The sequence below is a fragment of the Euprymna scolopes genome, chromosome 4, assembly GCF_053919585.1.
Source record: "Euprymna scolopes isolate OS-2025 chromosome 4, ASM5391958v1, whole genome shotgun sequence".
NCBI lineage: Eukaryota > Metazoa > Mollusca > Cephalopoda > Sepiida > Sepiolidae > Euprymna > Euprymna scolopes.
The window spans coordinates 141,254,289-141,276,824 of NC_136485.1; the positions used below are offsets into that span (position 1 = coordinate 141,254,289).

The 22,536-nt window shown below is 33.9% G+C and overlaps 1 protein-coding gene across 2 annotated transcripts in view; it reads left to right on the forward strand.

Moving 5' to 3' along the window:
* Positions 1–22,536, forward strand: part of LOC145269539 (AP-5 complex subunit beta-1-like) — a 104,048-nt gene that overhangs the window by 54,790 nt on the left and 26,722 nt on the right. For both annotated transcript variants that reach the window (XM_080125300.1, XM_080125304.1), the window contains exons 15-18: positions 94–200; positions 2,187–2,259; positions 19,577–19,637; positions 21,209–21,294. In XM_080125300.1, the coding sequence (XP_079981426.1) occupies positions 94–200; positions 2,187–2,259; positions 19,577–19,637; positions 21,209–21,294 (327 nt within the window). The remainder of the gene's footprint in view (positions 1–93; positions 201–2,186; positions 2,260–19,576; positions 19,638–21,208; positions 21,295–22,536) is intronic.

Genomic DNA, 22,536 nt, shown 5'->3' on the forward strand with positions numbered 1-22,536 from the left:
AAATTTGGGAATTCATTTCAGAGGCCGGCTCTTCAAGAACCTGTTCACATTGTACTTGAAACGCTAACATTTTTTACTTTTTATTTTTTTTAGGAATGGACAATCTTTTACATCTTTTGATGACTCATTGTTCTGAGGTCGACGTTGTGGACCGAGCAACTTTTTATTACTCTCTTTTGAATGGAGCTGCTGATACTAAGGTCTGTTCACATTTATGTCTACCATTCTTATTTGTTTTGTTGAATTTATGTTGAGTAAATGGTGATGAAACAAAGACTGTTGGACATTCATGACTAAAAATTGGTGGACAAGACATAATTTTAGACTGAAGTTTACTTTAATGGTTCTTTCATTTGTTTGATAAGCTTTTATGAATCAATTTCATTCCAGATATAAAATTCTGAATGGAGTTGTTGATTTATATCCGCCATTCTCATTTGTTTTGTGGAATTATATGGAGAAAGTATATTTGAATGATAAGAATATATAAGTAGTTTAGAAGTTTTGTTTCTTTAATGATACCATTGAAGCACAGGGAAGAGCCGGTACTGATGTGTTTGCAAGAGTTGGAAATGGATGGAGTAAGTACAGGGAACTTCTACCATTATTAACCAGCAGAGTGTTACTACTGAAGAGTCTGTCAGGCGTGTGTACGCAGTGTGATAATGTATGGTTAATGATGGTTAAAAAATATGTGCTGCATGGAGAGAAATGATACGAGAATGATTTGATAGATGTGTAATGTGAATCTAAAAGACAGAATTTAATAAGTTCAGACGAAAATGAAATCGGAAAAGTTTTTTTTTTTTTTTTTACATGGAAGTCACCACATATCAAGGCCCAGAAGCCACTCGGGGATAAGGGTTATTGCATGTACAGTAATCAATGAGATAGTATCGTAGTAATCATTAGTATTGGAGATTTGATAAAGTGTCTTACTTAAGAGCAGTTTGTCAGGAATTTGTTTATGTTGGACTTGAAAACATCCAAGTTGTAGTCAGGTGGGAAACAGGCAAACGAAAGAGAGTTCCACAGTCGTGCACTTCTAAGAAAGAAGCTATGCTCATGGAATCTATGTTTGGATTTAGGCACAGATAAAGAGTGGGGAAAATTAATGACAGTAGTTTCAGCTAGACGGGTGTTTTTTGTGAAAGATTGGCGATAGGAGACCAGAGATTGTAGGGAGATGTATGTAGAATGGTAATATTATGGTACCTGTGCATAATTTGAACATAACGTAACTAACTGGCTGCTCGGCTTTGCTTGGAACATGACATCAACCGCTGGCTTTCGCCAATTGTCACCGATTATCCACGCATAACAATGCTACTCAAGGAGAATACGGAAGAAAACATTTAAATATAATAAAATCATCAGAAAAAATGATGAAAATAAGAAAGAAGCAATGACCTAATTCTGTTTTTATTTTTGTAATAAATTTTCTTTTTCCACCAATTTTCTCTACAAACAAAACAAAACTAATAAGGAAACCAATGTTTTTGTCTTTTTAATATATTTTTTTAACAAGTGTTTAACAAAAAAAGCACTTTTTTATGTTTTCCATGTATTATTATTTTTTTTTTTTACATTTTTTTCTTTATTTTTGTAACTAATGTAAAGTAAACATGTTTTTTTGATAATTTTTTTTTTTCATAATATTTTTTTTGATAATTTTTTTTTTCACATACACTTTTTTTCCTGTAAGGTGGGGGTGGCCAATCAATTTTTAAAAATTAAATTAAGACAGCCGGCGTATTCCCTTAGGATTAGGTAGACTTTTTTATGGTCGCATCAGACGATGTCAAAGTTGGATGAGAACAGACAGTGGATGTTGAAGAAACTTTGTCAACCCAGGCAAGTAGCTTTCCGATATATGGTTTACAATGGAGAGAAAAGTATTATTACCAAATTTCTGTCTCCACATTTACTTGAAAAGATAACTGTCGAGATGTTGATTTTTTTTTTTCAATGTTTTCTCTAAAAATCGTCTGGTCCTTTACCACACATTGATCATTAATCAGCATCTTACGTCGGATTACAGTCAAACCCAGATGATGCCATGTTCCAAGCAAAGCCAAGTGGATGGTTCAAATTCTGCACAAGTATCAATATTTTAATTTCAGCTTTTGAAATTTGTTTATATTTGTTAACCTTTTGATGTTTTTGTTTTTTTTTGAAATTTTCAGATCCAGGAAATTTTAACGAGTGCTGATTTAAAGATGAATCGTAGACATATTTCAAATATAATCCATAGTCCAAGTAAGTATATTCATTCACTGAATAAAAGATGTGCTTTGTTGTCATGTCGAAAATCATGGAAATGAAATAGGGGTGGAGCGTTGGATGTGTTTGATTAAGTAATGCCCATCAATAATAGTCATATTTTAAAAACCAAAACCCTGAAAATCCTCAAAATATCACCGTTTTGTTCAGAAATGAAGATCTTAATAATAATAATAATCTGCATGATATATTTGAAGAGATTTTAGGAAAACAATGATGAAATTGTTAATGCTATGAAATGGCCATTTTGTATCAAACAACAAAACATTAATCTCACTTATTGCTGGAGTACAAAATAAACGAGGCCATTAATTTTCTTGTTTTAAAATAAAACTTCAACATGACATGTTTTGAACATTTTTTTTTCTAAATATTTTTTGAACTGCAACACATTGAAATTCAAACACTTTTCAACGAAAGTAAACAATTTCACTTGTAACACTGATAATTAAAAGCTAGTCACCAGCTCGGTATCTTAACAAATTGTTTGTTTTTTTTTTCGCTGTAAAAAAAGAACTACTTGATGAAATTAAGTGAAATTTTTTTTAGGATAACTTCATTCCATAACAGATACGTACAATATAACCTTTTTAGATATTTTCATTTTTTAATGTCTTGATTAAACTGTACACGTACCAAAATCACATGCATACCTTGCCATAGGAGAGGGGGTTTTATCTTTCGGTTCTAAACCTTAGAAGATAAATTTAAAAATTGATACCAAACATCTATAGTTATCTGTTAGTAGGCATGCATTATCTATAATATATACCTTTACTCTATAGATTACCTATAAGATCGATTCTTATTAGCGATAATTTGGACTTATACCTAAAGTTATATTAAGTAAAAACTTTATATTTTCTTTCCCTTAGATACGTGAACATACTGGTGATTCTCTACATGAAACTAACATCTGAAATTCATTTTGAATTGTACCCAAACTTCTTATACAATACTTGTGTTTATTAATCCGCAAACCATATTTAATCCTCGTTTTAATCGTTGTAGATACTAACCTTAAATCTACACTCATTACTCATACGTTTCAAGCCTTTTCACTCATAATGTGTGAATAATCACATCTTCCGATCTTAATCTTACTTTGAGAAGTGCTACTTCATAGCAGAAATTAACTACCTTTGATACTAATACTATTAACTCTAACGACCCATGTGAGGGTGTAGAAATACCTGGCTTTGAAACTGGGCATGGGGCTAATTCTTTCGGTGTTGATGGACTTGTAGATCTCGTCAGGTCATCCATCTAGGAAAAGGAAAATGCTGATGTCAAACCTGTGCCATTGACCTCATACATGCTGGCACGAAACGGAGGAGAGAGGCCTCCTCAGTCCTGGTCGACAATCTCCCTAGAGCTGGTGACTTGATCAAATCACTGGTTTGCAAACCTACTGCTTAAGAAGTAGGTAGGCTCTGCTTACTGCCTGGCTTCCATACTTCTTTTTTTTTTTCTTTTTTATTTATTTATTTATTTTTTATTACATTTTCACCCCAAACAAGGCACATTGCCACTTTGGTGTAGGGGGCTACTATCAGGGGCAGCAACTACCAGGGTACTATGTTGGGATTTGGGCAGCAAGATGTCGGTTCACGTTACACTTGAACTTCTGCATATCAGTACAGTTAGGGAAGCAGGGACCTGGAATGGAATTCCAGAGTCTAGCGGTTCTGGGGAAGAAACTACTGGAGTAGAAAGATCTTTTACATCTAGGGATCTCTACTGTGTGGGGGTGGGATTTAGCTGCCTGTCGGGCTTGTCGAGGGTGTCTACGTCGTGAGGGCACAAGTGCCTGCAGTTCGTCAGAGCAGTCACCATTAAAATACTTGTAGAACAGGCAGAGGGATGCAACGTTTCGTCGATAGGACAGAGGCTGAAGCCTAGATGCCAGTTCAGGGCCTATCAGATTGGCGACTCTTTTTTTAACCTTGTCTAGGAGCGAGAGACTAGCAGCAGATGCACCAGCCCAAATGTGACAACAATACTCCATACATGGGCGAATGGTGGCCTTATAGAGGTACAGGATACTTTCAGGTGTCAGTAGTTTTCTAGCACGGTAGAGAGAACCAACCTTTTCCGCAGTGGCCCTGGCAATGTTTTCAATATAATTGTTCCAACTCATGTTTCCTGTGAACGTTAGGCCAAGTTTGAAAGATGTACTCTAAGATAGGGAGCCACTGGCCATTGCTATTGGTGGCAGAGAAGGTTTCTTGTAATTATTGAAGGAAACCAGTTTAGTCTTGGCAGCATTGAATGTGACCATCCATTTATGTCCCCATTCCACTACAGATTGGAGGTCATCCTCTAGTGTTTTTGCCATTTCTTTGCCTATTAGTAAGGAGCAGAGGTGCAATCACAGGGACTTGTTAGAGATGCTCATTGCTTGGCCTTGTTTCCTGACTAGGGCAAACCTGCCTCATTCCCTTCCCCTTAACTGGGCATCTTAAGAGTGCTTGTTTACCATGTATGCTAACATGGTTGGACTGGATCACTCTTGTCTGAAAGGTTTGAGGGTACTGGTTTGACAGTTGCTAGCTGCTGTTTCTGACTGACAGTACAGGAGCTCTAACTCTTTGGTAGTGCTTAGAGCGGCTGCTCTATCATCAGTTGTATAATATCGGGATGTTTGTAGTGTTATGTTGTGCATGGAAAGGAACTCTGCACTCATCTCTGGTGGGCATTCCCGAGATCACATTCCTGTGGATGAGAAGTCGGTTGATGGTCTACTTAAACTGAAACTATGAAATAAAATAAAATTACAGCTCAATCCAAAATAATGATCGAACCAGACACACACTCAATGATTCACCTCCTCCCTTCAGATTTGCATTTACAAATATCCATGGACTAACTTAGATTATGTAGAATCATTTCTCCTAGCCAACTCCCCAAATATCTTAGCACTGAGTGAAACTAACTTGTAATCCTCCATCTCTTCTGTCATCTTTAAAATGTTTGGTTATCTTCCACTTTGTCATAAGGATTTGGAGTCTGTATTAATAACACCTACCCCATGACTAGGAATCTAAACTAAAATCTGATGACCAGGCCTTCACATGCTTTAAACTAACTTTACAACATAGCGTTAGCTACTTATATTTTCTTTATCGCTCTCTCTCTCTTTCTTGACCCAGGACCGTACTCTAATCAATCATGTCTCAGACAGCATAGATGTAGCACTTTCCCTTGACACTAGCACCCAAATACAATACATGTATTTGGTGACTTTAATGTCCACCACAATACTTGGCTTGGCTTCTCTAACTACACAGACACAGCTGGAAGCATCATCCATAACTTTTCTATATCCCATTCCTTGACAGACAGTAACATTCCCGACCCGACTCCCAGATCATCAGGATTAGCAAGCCTCACTTCTGAATTTATTTCTGACAACAGTTCCAGAGGATTGTGTAATGCCCATTATCCACTCGGGAATGTTGATCATGCTGTGATAATGATAGACATCATTCTAAACTCTCGACCCCAAGTTGAAGAGCCATTGCTTAAAACGACAAGGTACTACAATAAGGCTGACTGGAATGCCATTAAAGATCACATCAGAGATACTCCATCGGGAAATATTAGGAACTTGTGATTTTTGGAAAATCTACAACAGCGTAGTAAATAATGGACAATCAACAATTCCCCCACTATCCAACAATCATGAGGTTGTTTGCACGGCAACTGAGAAAGCTAAAATGCTTGCCCGTCAGTTTGCTTCAAACTCTACTTTGGACCCAGCAAACCACTTCCTCCTTGATTTTCCTTTGAGGGCAGAAACTACGCTAGATGATCTGAGAATTACCTCTTCCCAAGTACATGATATCATAAAAAACCTCAAAAGCATGTGGACCTGATCTCATCTCGGCTGTACTATTGAAAAAATGCTTTGCTAAAGTTGCTCCATTTCTCTCCAAACTCTTAAACAAATGCCTTAATGAATCATGCTTTCCTGACTGATGGAAAATTGCTTCTGTGGTACCAATTTATAGGAATTCTGGCGAAAAAAATGACCCATTAAATTATTATCCCATTAGCCTCCTCCCTCTTTTCACCAAAATATCTGAGTCCATATTTAATCAAGCTCTAGTTCACTACCTTACAGTTGCTAACCTTCTGTCCGACTATCAATATGAATTTAGGCAAGACCATTCTACTGCAGATATTCTAACTGTAATCTCTAAATGTATATACCATGCAATGGATAAGGCAGGGGGGGGGGCAATAGCCCAAGATATATCTAAGGCTTTTGACATGGTATGGCACGGTAGTCTTCTCATGAAAATCACATCCTATGGTATTACTGAACCAATATTTAATATAATTAAATCCTTAAATAAGAGAAGAATCCAGGGTGTCCTCAATGGTTATACATCCAAACAATATGATATAAATGCAGGTGTACCTCATCCTTGAATCTTTATTATTCCTGATATTCATAAATGACCTCCCTGATAAAATTGTCCCTGAGATGCGTATTCTTGTGGTGGCACCCACTCATTTACATATGTGGATGATATTACACATAAATAACAAGACTCGGTTAGTCTGAGTGTGTGTTAACCAGAAGCCACCGAAGGCCGAGCCGAGAGCAGATATGTTCTCCAGCCAAGACTCTCTTACCTGACAACCATTATGTAAATATACTGTAAATATACTTTTCCTAATACACTTCTTATTGATCTACCTTTGTTTGTTGAGTCTTCATTTGTATTGCCTTATACATTATTTGGTTCAACCTGCAAACATAACAGTTGGCGACAAAGATGAACGTCAAACATAACAGGTATATTGGCTGACAACACCACATTTTAAAACAAGCACGAGGGGAAAACGAATAAACACATATCCAAAGCAATGGCGGAAACCCTTGAGGAAGACCTCCAATCTGTAGTGGAATGGGGTCAAAAAAGGTTGGTAACGTTCAATGCTGCCAAGACTAACTTCAATAACTTTAATAATTACAAGAAACCTTCTCAACCATCAATAGCTATGGCTAAAGATACATTACCTGAAAGTACTTCATTTAAACTCCTCAGCTTAACGTTCATAGGGAACATAAGTTGGAAAAGATACATCAAGAGCATTGATAAGGCTGTTGCCAAGAAGGTGGGCTCTCTCTACCATGCTAGAAATATACTTATGCCTGAAAGTATCCTGTACCTCTACAAGGCCATCATTCGCCCATATATGAAGTATTATTGTCACATCCTGGCTGATGCATCTGCTACTAGTTTCTCACTTCTAGACAGGTTCAAAAGAGTCGCCAACCTGATAGGTCCTGAATTGTCATCTAAGCTTCAACCTCTGTCCCATCAACGAAGTATTGCATCTTTCTGCTTGTTCTACAAGTATTTTAATAGTGGATGCTCCAACAAACTACAAGCCATTGTACCCCCTTGGCGTAAATACCTCCAACAAACCTGACAAGCAGCAAAGTCCCACCCCTCCACAGTAGAGATCCCTGGGTGTAAGAAAGCCTTTTACTCTTATAGTTTTTTCCTTAGAACTGCTAGACTTTGGAATTCCTTCCCAGGTTCCTGCTTCCCCAAATGTACTGACATGAAGAAGTTCAAGTGTAATGTGAATGGACATCTTGCTGCTCAACTCCCTACATAGTATCCCTGCAACTTATGTCCCTTATAGTAGCCCCCTACATCAAAGGTGTACTGTGCATTGTTGGGGGTGAAAATGTAATAAATAAATAAATACATGCTACCACTAAATCTAGATCTGAGTGACCAGCCCATCTCCAAAAAGTGCCTCCCTTGAACCTGTTGTACCATTAACCTTAAATCTGACAGACAAGCCCCTCCCCCTCAAATCTCCTTTAACCCTACTATTAACCCTAGGTCCGAATGCCACCCACTTCAAAATAAAAACGATTCCATAACTCTACCAATAACCCTAAATCCGAGTGGCAAGCCCCCCCCATCGTACAAACCATCTTAAAACCACACATAATTATCTAAAAGAAGACCCCACATCCCCTTAAATATGCATACCATTAGTCTTTCATAGAAAAATAAATTAATTGCTCTAAAATGCTAGAATGGCCTGGAAATAGTGTAATTTTTTACATGTATACATAATATATGTGCAACTAACCCCCCACTCTTGGTTGTTTTTTTCTGTCAGCCAAGTTTCTAGGGTGTTCACACATAATTGCCTCTAGCCCTACCACTAACCCGAAGTCTGAATAGAAATCCTCCTCCTACAAAAACCTTCTTCAAAACACACATAATTGTTGAAAAGAAATTTATTTCCCATAGAAAAAAGTTATGGTTAACTGCCCTAAAACGTTAGAATGACCCAAAAATTTAAGATTATTTCACATCAAATTTTTATTTTTATTGTTTTTTTTTTTTCTGCCAAGGTTTTTTTAGCATGGTCATATACAGCCTAAAAAAAAGAATTACATATTTTGGGTAAACAGGTGGAGACGATTTATCAGGTGTTAATCTACAATAATACCAAAGAAATTTTGCAATATATTCAGTTTTTTAACAGTCTTGTATTCAGTTTCTTGTACATAAAACGCATTACAATTCACTTTTGACTTCTCTAATTTTTTTTTTAATGGATACATAGAAATTTTATGGTATTGCAACATGTGCATTTACTGCAGATTACTTGTAAGCCATAAATTTCTGGAGATTTTCAGTGCCATATTCGAATCCTTTGCACAAAAATACACTTTTATGGCAAATTTTATTGCTTTATTTTGTGTTTTAACAAAAATATAGAATTTTTACTGAAAAAGTGGTGTGAAAAAAATGTGACGAAATGTATATGGTCTTAAAGAAAAAAAATATCCAAATGTGTGAGGCACAAAAATAATCATAGCTTATTAGATTATCTATATATCAATACGATAGCGTGAGTGTTATTTCCTGTGTCACGCTTACATCTTTTTTATTCCGAGTGACTGTTGGTTAATTATGACCTTCCACTTTTTGTAATAAATAATTTTATCCAGAATTCTTCATAAGTTTTGGTTTTTTATTTTGATTAAAGCTGATGGCACTAAAGTCATAAACTTTTTAATATAAATAATTTTACCAAGAATTCTTCATAAGTTTTGGTTCTGATTATAACTGAAGGAACTCAAGTTATATGTATATATATTTCTTCATAAGTTTTGGTTCTGATTATAACTGAAGGAACTCAAGTTATATATATATATATATTTCTTCATAAGTTTTGGTTCTGATTATAACTGAAGGAACTCAAGTTATATATATATATATTTCTTCATAAGTTTTGGTTTCGGTTTCGATTCAAGCTGATGCACCCAAGTCACATGGATACATATTTTTTATTTTTGAAATCACAACTTCATAATATGTAATAATCCATAGAAAACTGACTATAATATATATATACAAAATCTGCATAAATTAAAATATCATATTTAAGCATATTTTACGACCGGGCTATGCGAGGCGTTCCTGCTCACTTAGATAAATACTTTTGCAGTTTTAACAAAAGAGCTACAGTAATATCAGGCCGTCTCCACAGAATGCCAACATCAATATACTACATATGAAAGAGTCTGTTATGGAATTTCCACAGGCCTCGCTAGTAAAAATTTGAAAAGATTATTTCTTAGCTCATCAAGCTCTTTCTATATATTCCATTATTGAAATATGCTAAACAATTTCAACTTTTTTCATATTGCTACATTTAGTAACAAGATTGTTACTTAATATGCAAATGAGATGCTGCCGGCTTGAATAAAAAGATTGTTTTTCAGAGACAGGGGCGAATTTGGAGTAATGCATTTGGGTAACATTTTGATGAATTTAACTACAAAAACATGTCAAAACTACCAAGGGAATTAAGAAAGCAAATAGCAAGTCAGACAGCCCGCTTTCAATCCGTTTCAATAATTAAACATTCAATTTTTCTTTGTTTCTATACCAATTTATACATTTTTCTCTTTATTTTTCTACTTTTTTAAAACTTTCCTGTTTGAAACGTTTTTTCTTTTTTTTTTAATTTCTTTTTTAAACTTCACCAATTCATCCGTTATTTTATATGAATATTAGTGCAAACACTGGCGAAGCATAATTTTTTAATGGAGAGTGTACACTCATTAGAATTAAGAGAAAAGATGAGTAATCTCATCGGAATGTCCGCCAATATTGTTGGCTTATCATAGCCATTTTTTTTTATTCATGTTATCTAATTCGTAATCATTTAATTCATTAAGTTTGTTTCTTTTCTCTGCAGGCTTTTGTTAGTAAAACTGGTGAAACTCTTTTTCTTTTTTATTAACACTCTTGTAATAAATATTAAATGAACTTGAGTACTTGATTTGTTGTTCTCGGCAAATTTATAGTTTGTTTACAGCTTAGATATGGTTTTGCTTTAGATATGTGCTTTGAAGCAAACTGATAACCGGAAAAAAAAACAGAACAAAAAAAAAACAAACTCTGGTCTGTTTGGAGAAATGTGATTGAATGCTTTCCGTTTTGTATCTAAAAATGGTGCTTGAGATTCGTCTTCTACGTTTCGTCTTTGGCTTATTTCAACTTTGGAAACTTGCCAACAGACACAAGTGAAAATATTTTGGAAACTGAACGTTGCCAAAACTGAAAGTGTCTCATAAAAACAAACTAAAATGCAATCAATTTGTGCATATATATATATATATATATATATATATATATATATATATATACATATACACTAGCAGAAGTACCCGTCGTTGACTGGTGTCATAAACGGCCTACAGAAAATGGACTGTGATTGATGAAAGTATGATAGGTTATGAAAAGGAAGGGGTTGTTAAGAGGTAGGTTTTGATACTCAAAAATTTTACCCTAAGCAAAATATGATGAAAGTAAAGATAATTTTCGCGGAAATATAATAATATAAATATACAATAAATAAATATTACCATAGTCAATAAAAGTTACTTTTATGGTAGAAAAGTTCATTGGTTTGTATTTTTAAGTAGTTTGTAAAAAAAAAAATTTTTTTAATTCACAAACCGGTTTAAAAAAAAATCAAAATGGCAGCGACTTTGAAATGGAGAGCCCCGTTTTCAATTTGAAGGAGGGGCACCTGAGAGAGTTCCATCAATGTAAGGAATATTTATAAACATATTTTAATGTTTTCCATTATTTTATGCTTGAGGAATATTCGATTATGGCATGTGTAGTTTATATAAAAATTCATTTAAGTAGTTATCGCTTCAAATTTCGTTTTAATTTTGGTTTGCTGAAATTATTTCAAGTAAAGAACATTTAAAACTATTTCAAAACAAAAAAAAAACATGAACTGAACTTTTATTGACTATGGTAACATTTATTTCTTGTATATTTATTTTTTCAGGTAGTCGTTTGTTGGCTTTTCTGCTAAACACTCTTACTAAATAATATCGACGAAATATCGAAAAACAAAGAAACAAAAACAGTTTTGAAAAATAATGAAGCTTTACTTACTTTAGTAAAATAATCCGAAACAGCAAAATGGGATATTAAAAAAGTAAACACGTAATTACTTTAGTTTTTTAAAGCAAAGAATCGATATAAATATAAATCAGAAAATGGAGCCCTTTTCAAGCAGAACAGCTTCGTTTCAGTTTTACAGTATTGAACGGTGTAGTATTGCGCCGTCAGATTCAGGGTTTTACTATTGTAATGTAAAGAACACGTAGAAAGGGTTGTAATCAACTGAATTCCTTCTAGTACACTGACAAAAATAAGCTTAAACAGATATAAAAATAAAAAGGTTATGCAAATGTTTTTAAAAAGACACGTAATCACGTGAGCAGGATTTTTTCCTTTTTTTGACACAATAACAAGTAACGTTCTTATTTTTTATTATTTATCTATTTTCGAAGAGTGCCATGTGCAAGTGGAGAAGTTAAAAAACACTTATGCAAAATTTGTGTCAAGAATTGTTTAAAGTTTCGACTTTATTTTGGCTTTTACTTTAAGAATGTGAATTTATGAGGTGAATGTATTCGACACAATATGATTCAACTCAAAAACATAAATAAAAGCTAACGTGAATTAGGATTAAAGTTAAGGTGTTATTGTGGACTCTCACCTCTTTTAAAAAAACCTTGTTAAACTTTGTGACATATTTAAATTCTATGGAGGTCAGGTGCGAACGAACACCCAATAATTTTATTATACTATATTTCTTCAAACTGAAACATAATTATCAAAGTATACTTACGCAAATAGATATGAAAAGTCTTTGTTAAAGTTTGTGCCATATTTCCATGGAGTACAGGCGCGAACACAGACCCCACAATTTTATTATACCATCCCTATTTAAGTTGAAACATACTTATCAAAGTATTCTTATATACATCTATATCAAAAACCCTTGTAAACGTTTTTTTTTTTTTTTTCATTTTTTATTTCCATACTTTGGGGGCCAGGCGCGAACGCAGACTCCACAATTTTAATGAACCACCGTTCTGCCAGATCAAACATACCCATTCCTGATCCTCGATACATCTTCTATCATTATATGTAATCAGTTTTTTAAAATAATCAACCATGTAGTAGCCTATTTGTGACCAGACACACACACAGACGTTCAGCTTTATATTATATATATATATATATATATCTGTGGAAATATACTTTATTTTCTTATACTATATATCTTATACTATACACCAATCCTTATTCAAGAAGCTCAATGTAATTACAGAGCAATATGGAGAACAAATGACAATAATTTATATTCCAAAATTCATGATGTTGATCATCTTATAATTTATTCCTTTAATTCAGTTGACATTTACAATTCTTGATGGTATCTGTTTCGTAGCACAAAATCAATCACTTAATTATTATATCAATCAGTGAATCTGTTTTACCCTTAACTCATCAGAAGAAATAGCAACACTTAATCCATCAAAACGAAATAAAGTGCGTTTTGACATGATTAAAATCCGCAAATTGGAAGAGAAGTTGTAAATACCTTATAATATGTTTATATTATGCCATTTTGAAGTAAATACTGATAGATAAATATTATGCCTCCTTATCACATTTCATGTGGACACATGACATAATATATATACTTGGTGCATATTTAGGCATCATATTTCACTAAGACAAATATTAAATAACATGGACTGATTTAGATTGATAATACTTTTACTTTTTCTGAATAGTTCATCTAGTATTTTGGTCAAATTTGGTGAATGTAAGTTCCCATGGAACTTCTCTCTTTGTGTGCTTTGATATTTTTATATGTAAGTGTGTGTGTGTGTGTGTGTGTGTGTGTGTGTGTGTGTGTGTGTGTGTGTGTGTGTGTGTGTGTGTGTTAGGGAGTATCAAGATTTATTGACTTAAAACATTGTGCTTTATCTGAGAGAAAGAAATTGATTGTAAAAACAATTTTTATTTTCGTTTTTATGCAACTTCAGGAGTAAACTAACATAAAAAGAAAATAAATTTACAAAAAAATAGTTGCAAATAAATAAAAGCTTCTTGAATTTGAAAAAAAAAACCCTAAAAATCAAATGAAAAACATAAAAAAACTTTCTAAACTAATAAAAAATGTCAACTTTATTTAATGCAGATTATTTTGTGGAAAGTGTTGCATCTTTGAATATTTTTGTGAATAGACAAAACTTATTTTAACAAAGTAAATTTATTGTACTGCCAAATGTTTAATGGTCCATTTATGAATTCTTGAAAGGACGAATTTCTTCAGCAATTTGTTTTTTTTTTTTGGAATTTTGTATTGATGAGTCAACGTTTATCAAGACCAAGAATCTACTCAAAGATAAGGGTTAATGAGGTCGTTAGTTAGGAATGAATCAAAGCAGCACACTTAGGTGGATTGAACTAGCTTCATCCAAAGGAAGAAGTTTCTTGGGAATATCTAATTCACAAGTAGTACCCAGCTGTTTGTATATCCTTGTCATGAGAAATGACATTACATTTTTGCAGTTCTTGTAGGAAGATGTCAATGTCTTTCTACATATAGCATCTATTATTCCCAAATGATCACTCATCTGATACTAACCAGGCTCACCATTGCTAAACTTCAGTGACTTAATGAGGACTGGTGTGTCAACATGATTATGTCATATGTCGGTGATGGATGAAATGGTCACAATTTGATAATTTAAGAATTTGTTAACGTTGCATTTAACAACTGTTCATATTATTTGGATTCATCGGACTACTGTTCTCATCTTGAGTGTGATTTTCACAACGTTTCAGTCGATGTAACCTCCCACCTTCTTCAAGTATATCACACTCAAGACAAGAACAGTAATCCGATGAATCCAAATAATATGAGTTATACCACTATCAACCGGTCACTGAGGTGTGACCGACAGGCATGTCTTATTAGTCAGCATGTCAGCTGTTGACAACTTCTTGACTTATCACAGATTCAAACAACTTACTCATGATATGCAGAGGAATCATAGGTCTGTACTGCGATGCAGAAGACCAATCTCCAATATTTTTAAATACTGGAAAGGCTTACAAAATTTTCCAAGGTGATGTGAAGCACTTTTAAACAACAAAAAAACACCCGACTAGCTGAAACCACCGTCAATAATTTTCCCCACTCCTTATCTGTGCCTAAATAAAAACGTAGATTCCATGAAAAAAAGCTTCTTTCTCAGAACTGCACGCCTGTGGAACTCTGTTCCGCTTGCCTGTTTCCCTCCTGACTTCAACCTGGATGTCTTCAAGTCCAACACAAACAAATTCCTGATGAACCGCCCCCTTAAGTAATGACACTTTATCAATTCTCCAATACTATTACTACACTATCCCATTGATTACTGTACAAACAATAACCCTTATCCCCGAGTGGCCCTTGGGCCTTGATAAGTGGTGAACTCCATGTAAAAAAAACAAAAAACAATGATTGAACAACGTTATAAGAATAGGAGCTTTGCAGCTTCTTTAACATTTTATGACTGGGATGTTGTCAAAACCAGTTGCTTTCCTGGCATCCAGATTCTTAACATCCCAGACAGATATATGGAATCCAATAAGATGAAAACACCACAAAAAAGATATACTATAACATAATTAACTGATCAGTTAAGTAGAGGAAAATTAATGTTCTTTGCTTGTTTACTAAATAACAATATGTTATTAGCAGTCACTAGCTCTAACATTGTATAGAAATCAAATAGGGATGGCAGAATTGGACTTTACATGCACCCTCTCTTTATGTTTGTCTTTCTCCCAACCTTTCTCTTCTTATGATCATCTGTCTGTCCCTATGTCTCTCTCTTTCTCTCTTTCTGTGCTCGTTTCTCTTATCTCTCTCTCTCTCTCTTTCTCTCTCTCTCAACACTCATTTCCTTCCCCCTCCTCTCTCTCTCTCTCTCCACACTCATTTCCTTCCCCCTCCTCTCTCTCTCTCTCTCCACACTCATTTCCTTCCCCCTCCTCTCTCTCTCTCCTTACACTTATCTCTTTCTATGTTTGTCTCCTTCTCTATGATTATCGGCCTCTCTCTATGCCTTTCTCTTCTTCTTTTTCTTCCTATACTTATTTCTCTCTCTGCTTGTTTCTAATGCTTTCACTTTTCTTGAACTATTCTCTCTCTTTCTCCAATTCTTTTAAACTGAAGTTTTGATTTTTGATCCCTGGCAACCAGTTCTAATCAAACAATGAAATTTCCCTTTCATTCCTTAAATTTCTAATTATAAAGCTAAAAGAAAAATTCATTGTAAACACTAATTTAAAGTAAAAAAAAATAGTGTTTTAAAAGTCTTTCAGTTATAAAATATTACAATTCTTAATCTTCAATACTTATTTTTGTGTATTCACCAGAGATGTAATATCAGGTTGACAATAAAGTTCTTGTGATTCTTAACTTTTAAATTCAGATGAACATATCTCAAAACAAAAATTTATTGATTGAAATAAGTACCATCAAAATCAACACACTTTTTCCAGTGCAAAACAAGTATATTTAAACGAGTAATGTAAAAATCTTGTGTTCTGGTGGCGATAAAGTTGCTGAAAGCATTTTGATATCGCTTAGGTTTTTGAAGCATTTCTCACGCAGAAAGTTGTTGAGATATACTTGAAAAAGTTGTAGTCCGTAGGTGAGAGGTCTGGAGAGTATGGTGGATAAGGCAGAGTTTTGTAACCAAATTCGTTCAACTTCTGCAGGGTTAGTTTAGCAATGTGCAGTCAAGCATTGTTGTAGTGGAGAATTGGGCTTTTCCTGTTGACTAATACTGGGTGTTGTTGTTGAAGTTTCTGATGCAATTCATTCATTTGTTGACAGTACTTCTTCCCCATAATGGTTTCACCTGCATTCAAAAAACTGTAATAGATGAGACCGGTTACAGACTACCAAACAGTCAGCATGACCTTCTTTTGGTCTAACTCTGGCTTCGGGAAGTGTCGTAGAGCTTCATCAGCGTCTAACCACTGAGCTGAACATCGTTGGTTGTCGTAAAGAACCCATTTATCATCCCAAGTCAGAACCTGGCCAAGAAACGAGTGCTTCTTCTTGCATAAAAGTAGGGAAGATAACACTTCATAGCAGCATTTTTTTTGGTTGCCGTTTAACTTGTGAGACACTCATTTATCAAGTTTTTTGTCTTTTCAATCTCTCTCAAGTGGTTTGAAATTATTGTATATGTTACATCTAATTCAGAAGCAGGGATTGTTTTCGACTAAGGCTCTTAATTGATCATTGTCAACAGCCAATGATGGGCCACTATGCTTATCATATTCAAGACTCTCGTCACTGCCACAAAATTTCTTAAGCTACCATTGTGTTGTGTGTTCAGTAGTGATTCCTGGACTAAATGCTTCATTGATATCGCGAGCTGTTTAAGCAGTTTTTCAGCCTAGCTCAAATTGAAATAAGAAAATTGTGCGAATCATCTTGTATTCAACATTCTAAAAAGAATACATACTTGTTTTAAAACAATTGTAATTTAGACGATTAGATAGAAGGAAAAACGCTCTTTAAAATGATATAATGAAAACTTATTTGAAAATAGATAATTTGAAATCAAAATAAAAAATTCTGCAAGAACTTTCTTTTCAACCTAATAAAGAAAAACGTTTTCTCAATATTTTAAAAATCTGTGTTGTGCCATGTTAATGACATATCAAATTTTGATACTATCGGCATTGTCTCCTGCTTCCCCCCCCCCTAAAGTGTTTGTAAAAGAAAGAGAAAAAAGAAGTATGACAAAATAGCAAGAAGAACTAAGTTTATCATAAATAACAAAGGTATAGAAAATGGGTTTATCGGGAAAACAATGGAGTGGACGTTATTTACCAAGATAGACAAAGAAAACTGACTAGGATTGTTAATCAAGGTGTGCCAACGATTTTGGACAAAAGACCGGATAATAGGGGTCAATTAGCTTAGATATCTGACATATCCAAGAAATGTGAAAGATGTGACCTTCACAGAAATTGGTGAGATAATAAAAAATAAAGTCAGATCAAAGAGAAGGTTAGTCATCACTGAAAGAACAAAGTTTCTGGAAACAAGACAACATCTCAATGAGTCTATTGTACAATTCATATTGAATATTCATATTGAAAGAAAAACAAAATATTGAGAATTTGAAAGTCTTGGCGCCAGTGAAATGAGCCAAGATGATGAATTAATAATCATGATATACGATTAACACAGCAAAACAACCTGATTAAACAAAGAAAGAAGAAAGTTTTTTCTTTTCCTGGATGCAACTGTACATGTGTGTATATATGTATACATATATACACACATGTACAGTTATATATATATATATATAATGTATATATATTGATAATTTGCTTGAAGCATTGATAGTACATAAGTATGTGAGTATTCAGTAAATATGAGATTTACTGCTAAATATTAAAATATATCTGAAAGATCTATTAAAAAAATGAATGGATAATTATGAAGATTTATGCACCAAATATGTCTTTGATTGTTTGTTTTTGTTAATACTCCTTTTCACCATTCTATCAAATCTTCATAGATATCCATATACTTTATATACCATACATTTTTAAGTTCAGTAAAAAACAAAACTATCTGTAATTGATTCATTTTTTATTATTCATTTCCTATTAATAGACAAGCATTATACTCTATCCAAATTAACGTATGTTGCATATACATGTGTTATCTAAATCATACTTATATTTTCTTGATTAATTATGTATGTACGTACGTTGTGTTTGTTGTATAACGGACTGTTGTCCTCGTGTCCTAATGTCTATCTTAATAGCCCATGACTCAGTTAGTGGTTTTGAACATATAATACATGTAACATGACAATATATCTGTTTCTACTGCTGGTCGCTTCTGGAGGATTCTCCAACCATCTTGACGAGCCGGACCTGCTTTAAGGAAGATGCTTCACAAGACATAGAAGATGTTGTAGGATTTTATATATTTTATTCACTCCCAGGTATTCATCACATCAAAAAGGAGTGATCAATGAACTCTTGGCTTGTGGGATTTTCTGTCTCCATTCTGAGAGGAGACTAGTTTAGTCCATCTGTCTTTTTCAGCATCTCGAACCCATCTCAACACTTTGCTTGTGCAAACCAGAACACATGACACTTGACATGCCATGTCCGTCCCCGTTTGGATACTTTCCAGTGCAAACTGACCCGGTCACAAAGTTTGATACCTGTCAAAACATGTAACTATTCAAATCTCTATTGTCCACTCATCACTAGATAGATACATAATATGATGCTATTATCTAACACTTTGTCCACTGCACTGCATGGTGCAGTGAAAAAGGTATTTGGTGAAATTCAATTGTATAAGTTACATTCCTGGAGATTTAAGGTTAAACCAACAATGCAATCGTGAATTATTTAGAACTTCTATCCAGTCATGGCTGACAGAACAAGAGCATGCTGCTCTCTTGGATTAAATAAAGGGTTCTGTTTGAAATTCCATAAAGATTCCTGAGTTCAACATAAAAATTCTTGAGTTTGAAGTAATACACCCAAAGAAAATTGGCAGTTACATCAACCAAAGCGTTGTGAAAATTGGTACTCAAGATGAGGACAGCAGTCTGAAGAATCCAAATAATACGAATAATCAATCCTTATCTCAAAACTTGAGATAATGTAATACTTAACTTCATATAAATTATTATTATTGATAGAAAAACATGAGTTAAAGTTTATTTAAAAATTTGATTAAAGTTGTTGATAATCTTACTGAGATGAAGTTCTTTTTCTTTTTTTCTTTTTTTTTTTTTTTTTTTTTTTTTGATAAAATAATGATTACAGAATTCAGTTTATCAACATTTTTTTAAATTTTTCAGCTGCTCCAGCAAACCCAGCTTTAATATTGTCCTTGGAAAAACCCTTCATGAAATGGGAAAGGTAACAAAAAGACCTTTTATAATTAGTTACGAATGTATTGTCAGTTGCTTGTTTTAACAGACAAGCTATAGGGAGGGTGACAGGCTACATTTACTAACCCCAAACTCTCATCCATTCTTTTAATGTGGGCATACATTGAAGTCCACTCTTCTGTATACATTTCCTGATACGATCCAAGTTTTTATGTCTTTTTGAACTCAACAGATCCAAGCCTGTCTGTAAGATTCAAATTAGACATCCATTGTATCATTCTCATTTCTTTCCAAGCAACACATATCCTCAACCCTCACTGGGTAGGTTTCACTTCCAGATATCATCATGCTGTGTACACATGCTTGATGAAAATGAAATAAGATGAATAAGTAGACCTCATCTTTAGAAAGAAGAAAAAATATTTTCAATTGTTTCTTCTTTCTGAAGATGAAGTTTACCTCGAAAATTCAAAGGACATAACACCACTAATACCATCCTGGTTTGACACATTATGTTGGTAAATAAATAATTAATTTAATTTTAATCATAATAATAAATAGTTAATAACGAAAAATTAATGAAATGTTTCAATATTGCCATTTATTCTGTTTACCTTATATCAGTAGTGATTTTTCCTACCAAACTGCACTGTCATTGTCTTCAATCACAGCTCCTTACACATTATTCACAATGCTTTAAGCAAACTATAACATTCTCATAATGCTTTTCCTTTTGACCTTCCATATATTTAGTAACATTAAATGTTCACAAGGTGAAAAGGAAAAACATTTTTAAAGTAAATTTGGATTCAGTTATTACTTTTTTTTTTTTTTTCTTTTCTCATCAGTTTGTTCAAGTTGTGGATGGAGCATCCTACCAGATGCCAAACATTCACCTGCTAACTTAAATATTCCAACCGAGAGATCTTTTTAAGATTCTGACTGTCCTTTTAAGTACAATTGTTTGAATCTCTCTTGCACTTGGTTCACCAGGTATATTTGCCAGGTAGTTTTTGAAATTCTTTTTCATGAGTCTAGTTGCTCCTCTAATAACTGGAATGATAGAGATCTTCTTACGATTCCCGTTTCTTTTCGTGTAATTCATAAAACCTTGGTATTTCGTTGTCTTTTTCCTTTTAGCTCTGTTTAACCCATCATCACTGGGGACACTAACTTCTACTAAGGTTGCTTCTTTCTCCTTCTTGTCCCATATTATTGTGTCAGGTTTTATGGTTTCTAGTTATGTAGATGTAGGAATTGCATAGTCATAGTGGATGATGTATGACTTTTTTTTCCGACTGTTCTTTCTGGTAAACATGTTCCCAGGATTTGCTGCTGCATTCAATATCTAACTTTTTACAGATCGTCCAGTGGAGATATTTACACATTCGATTGTGTCGGGTCATATAATAGCCATCTCCCAGCAGAACCTTACAGTTGGATGTCGAGTGGCTCACACTATCTACTTCTGTGTGGCAGTATGACAAACTCTGTGTCTAATAAAACATTCATGTTTAATAAAAGTTGATTAATTAATGTTTTCATCATCATCATTATTATTATTATTATTATTATTATTATTATTATTATTGTCTATAGGATCTCAATCCATCCCATTTGGAAAACTGTGAATTTCCACCATGAAGATCCGCATGAACAATTTGAAGAAATTAATCCTGGAAAAGGTAATAAAATAAAAAAATTGATTTTGTATTTTTGTACAGTATTTATGAATTCAACTAGTTTTTTGGCTAAACTTTATGTGTAGTGCTTCTTCTGAGACCACATTTAATCATTTCTGTCCTTGAATACATTTATTTTGAATTTAATTTTTATTGGTTAAAGTTAAGAATGTCTGCTCTTTTTAGACTTCCGGTTTCTGCTCCACAGACAGGATGATGGTGACAACCAAGATATGGTCCCTTCTTATTTATGATTACCTTCCTCTCAGATGATGTGAAATCCCCAAATAGCTTTCTTATCTGCTTCATCATGTTTAATTATCCAATCAAATGGATAACAGAAACCGGAAGTCAAAAAGAGCAGATAATCTTGACTATGGCAACTTTATTTATTTTTTGATTTGGTCCTCATCAAATGAAATAATCAGATAAATGAAAACAAAAACGAATGCAACAAATTGGATACATCAGCTAAGTTAATAAGAACTTATTGAGAATTTAAAAAAAAAGGTTTTCAGCAATGCCAATCAACAGGGTGACACCCGCCACCACCACCACCACCACCACCACCACCACCACCACACACACAAATGCCAACCATTTAATCATTGATAAAATTTACAATTAGTTCTGCATTGCAACATTATTTGTTCAGAAGCAGAGATGCATTATTGAATTTTTTCATGCAGAAAAAATTGTCCAATCAACATTCACTGGCATCTGTTGAACGTTCACGAAGCTGATGCAGTTAATGTCAGCACAGCTAGGAGATGGGTTCGTCGATTTCAGAGTGGCAACAGAGATGTGAGTGACAAAGCGTGCTCTGGGCATCCATACACAGCCACCATCCCATCGCGGGCAAAAGTATGTTGAGAATGATGGTGATGCTGTAGAAAAATAAATTCTGAAACACAAAAGGTCGCTTGTTTTAACGGTACCACTCCTGTCTTCATAGCTCTTCAACTTTTCTGTTTTTAAGTTAAAAAATAGGATGCATTACTTTTGGAACAACCCCTGTATTTTGTTTTAATGACTCCAAAGGATCGCATCCATTGAATCGTTAATAAAATTCACAATTCTTTCTACAATCCAATTATTATTTTGTACAAATAAACATCAGTCTCTTTCTGACTTGTCCACCAAGTTCCAATCATGAACCACCAATAATCTTTGTTTTAATTTGGTTTAATTAATGATAATCACACCTGGATACGACATGCAAAATTGTCAATAATCCATAGATTC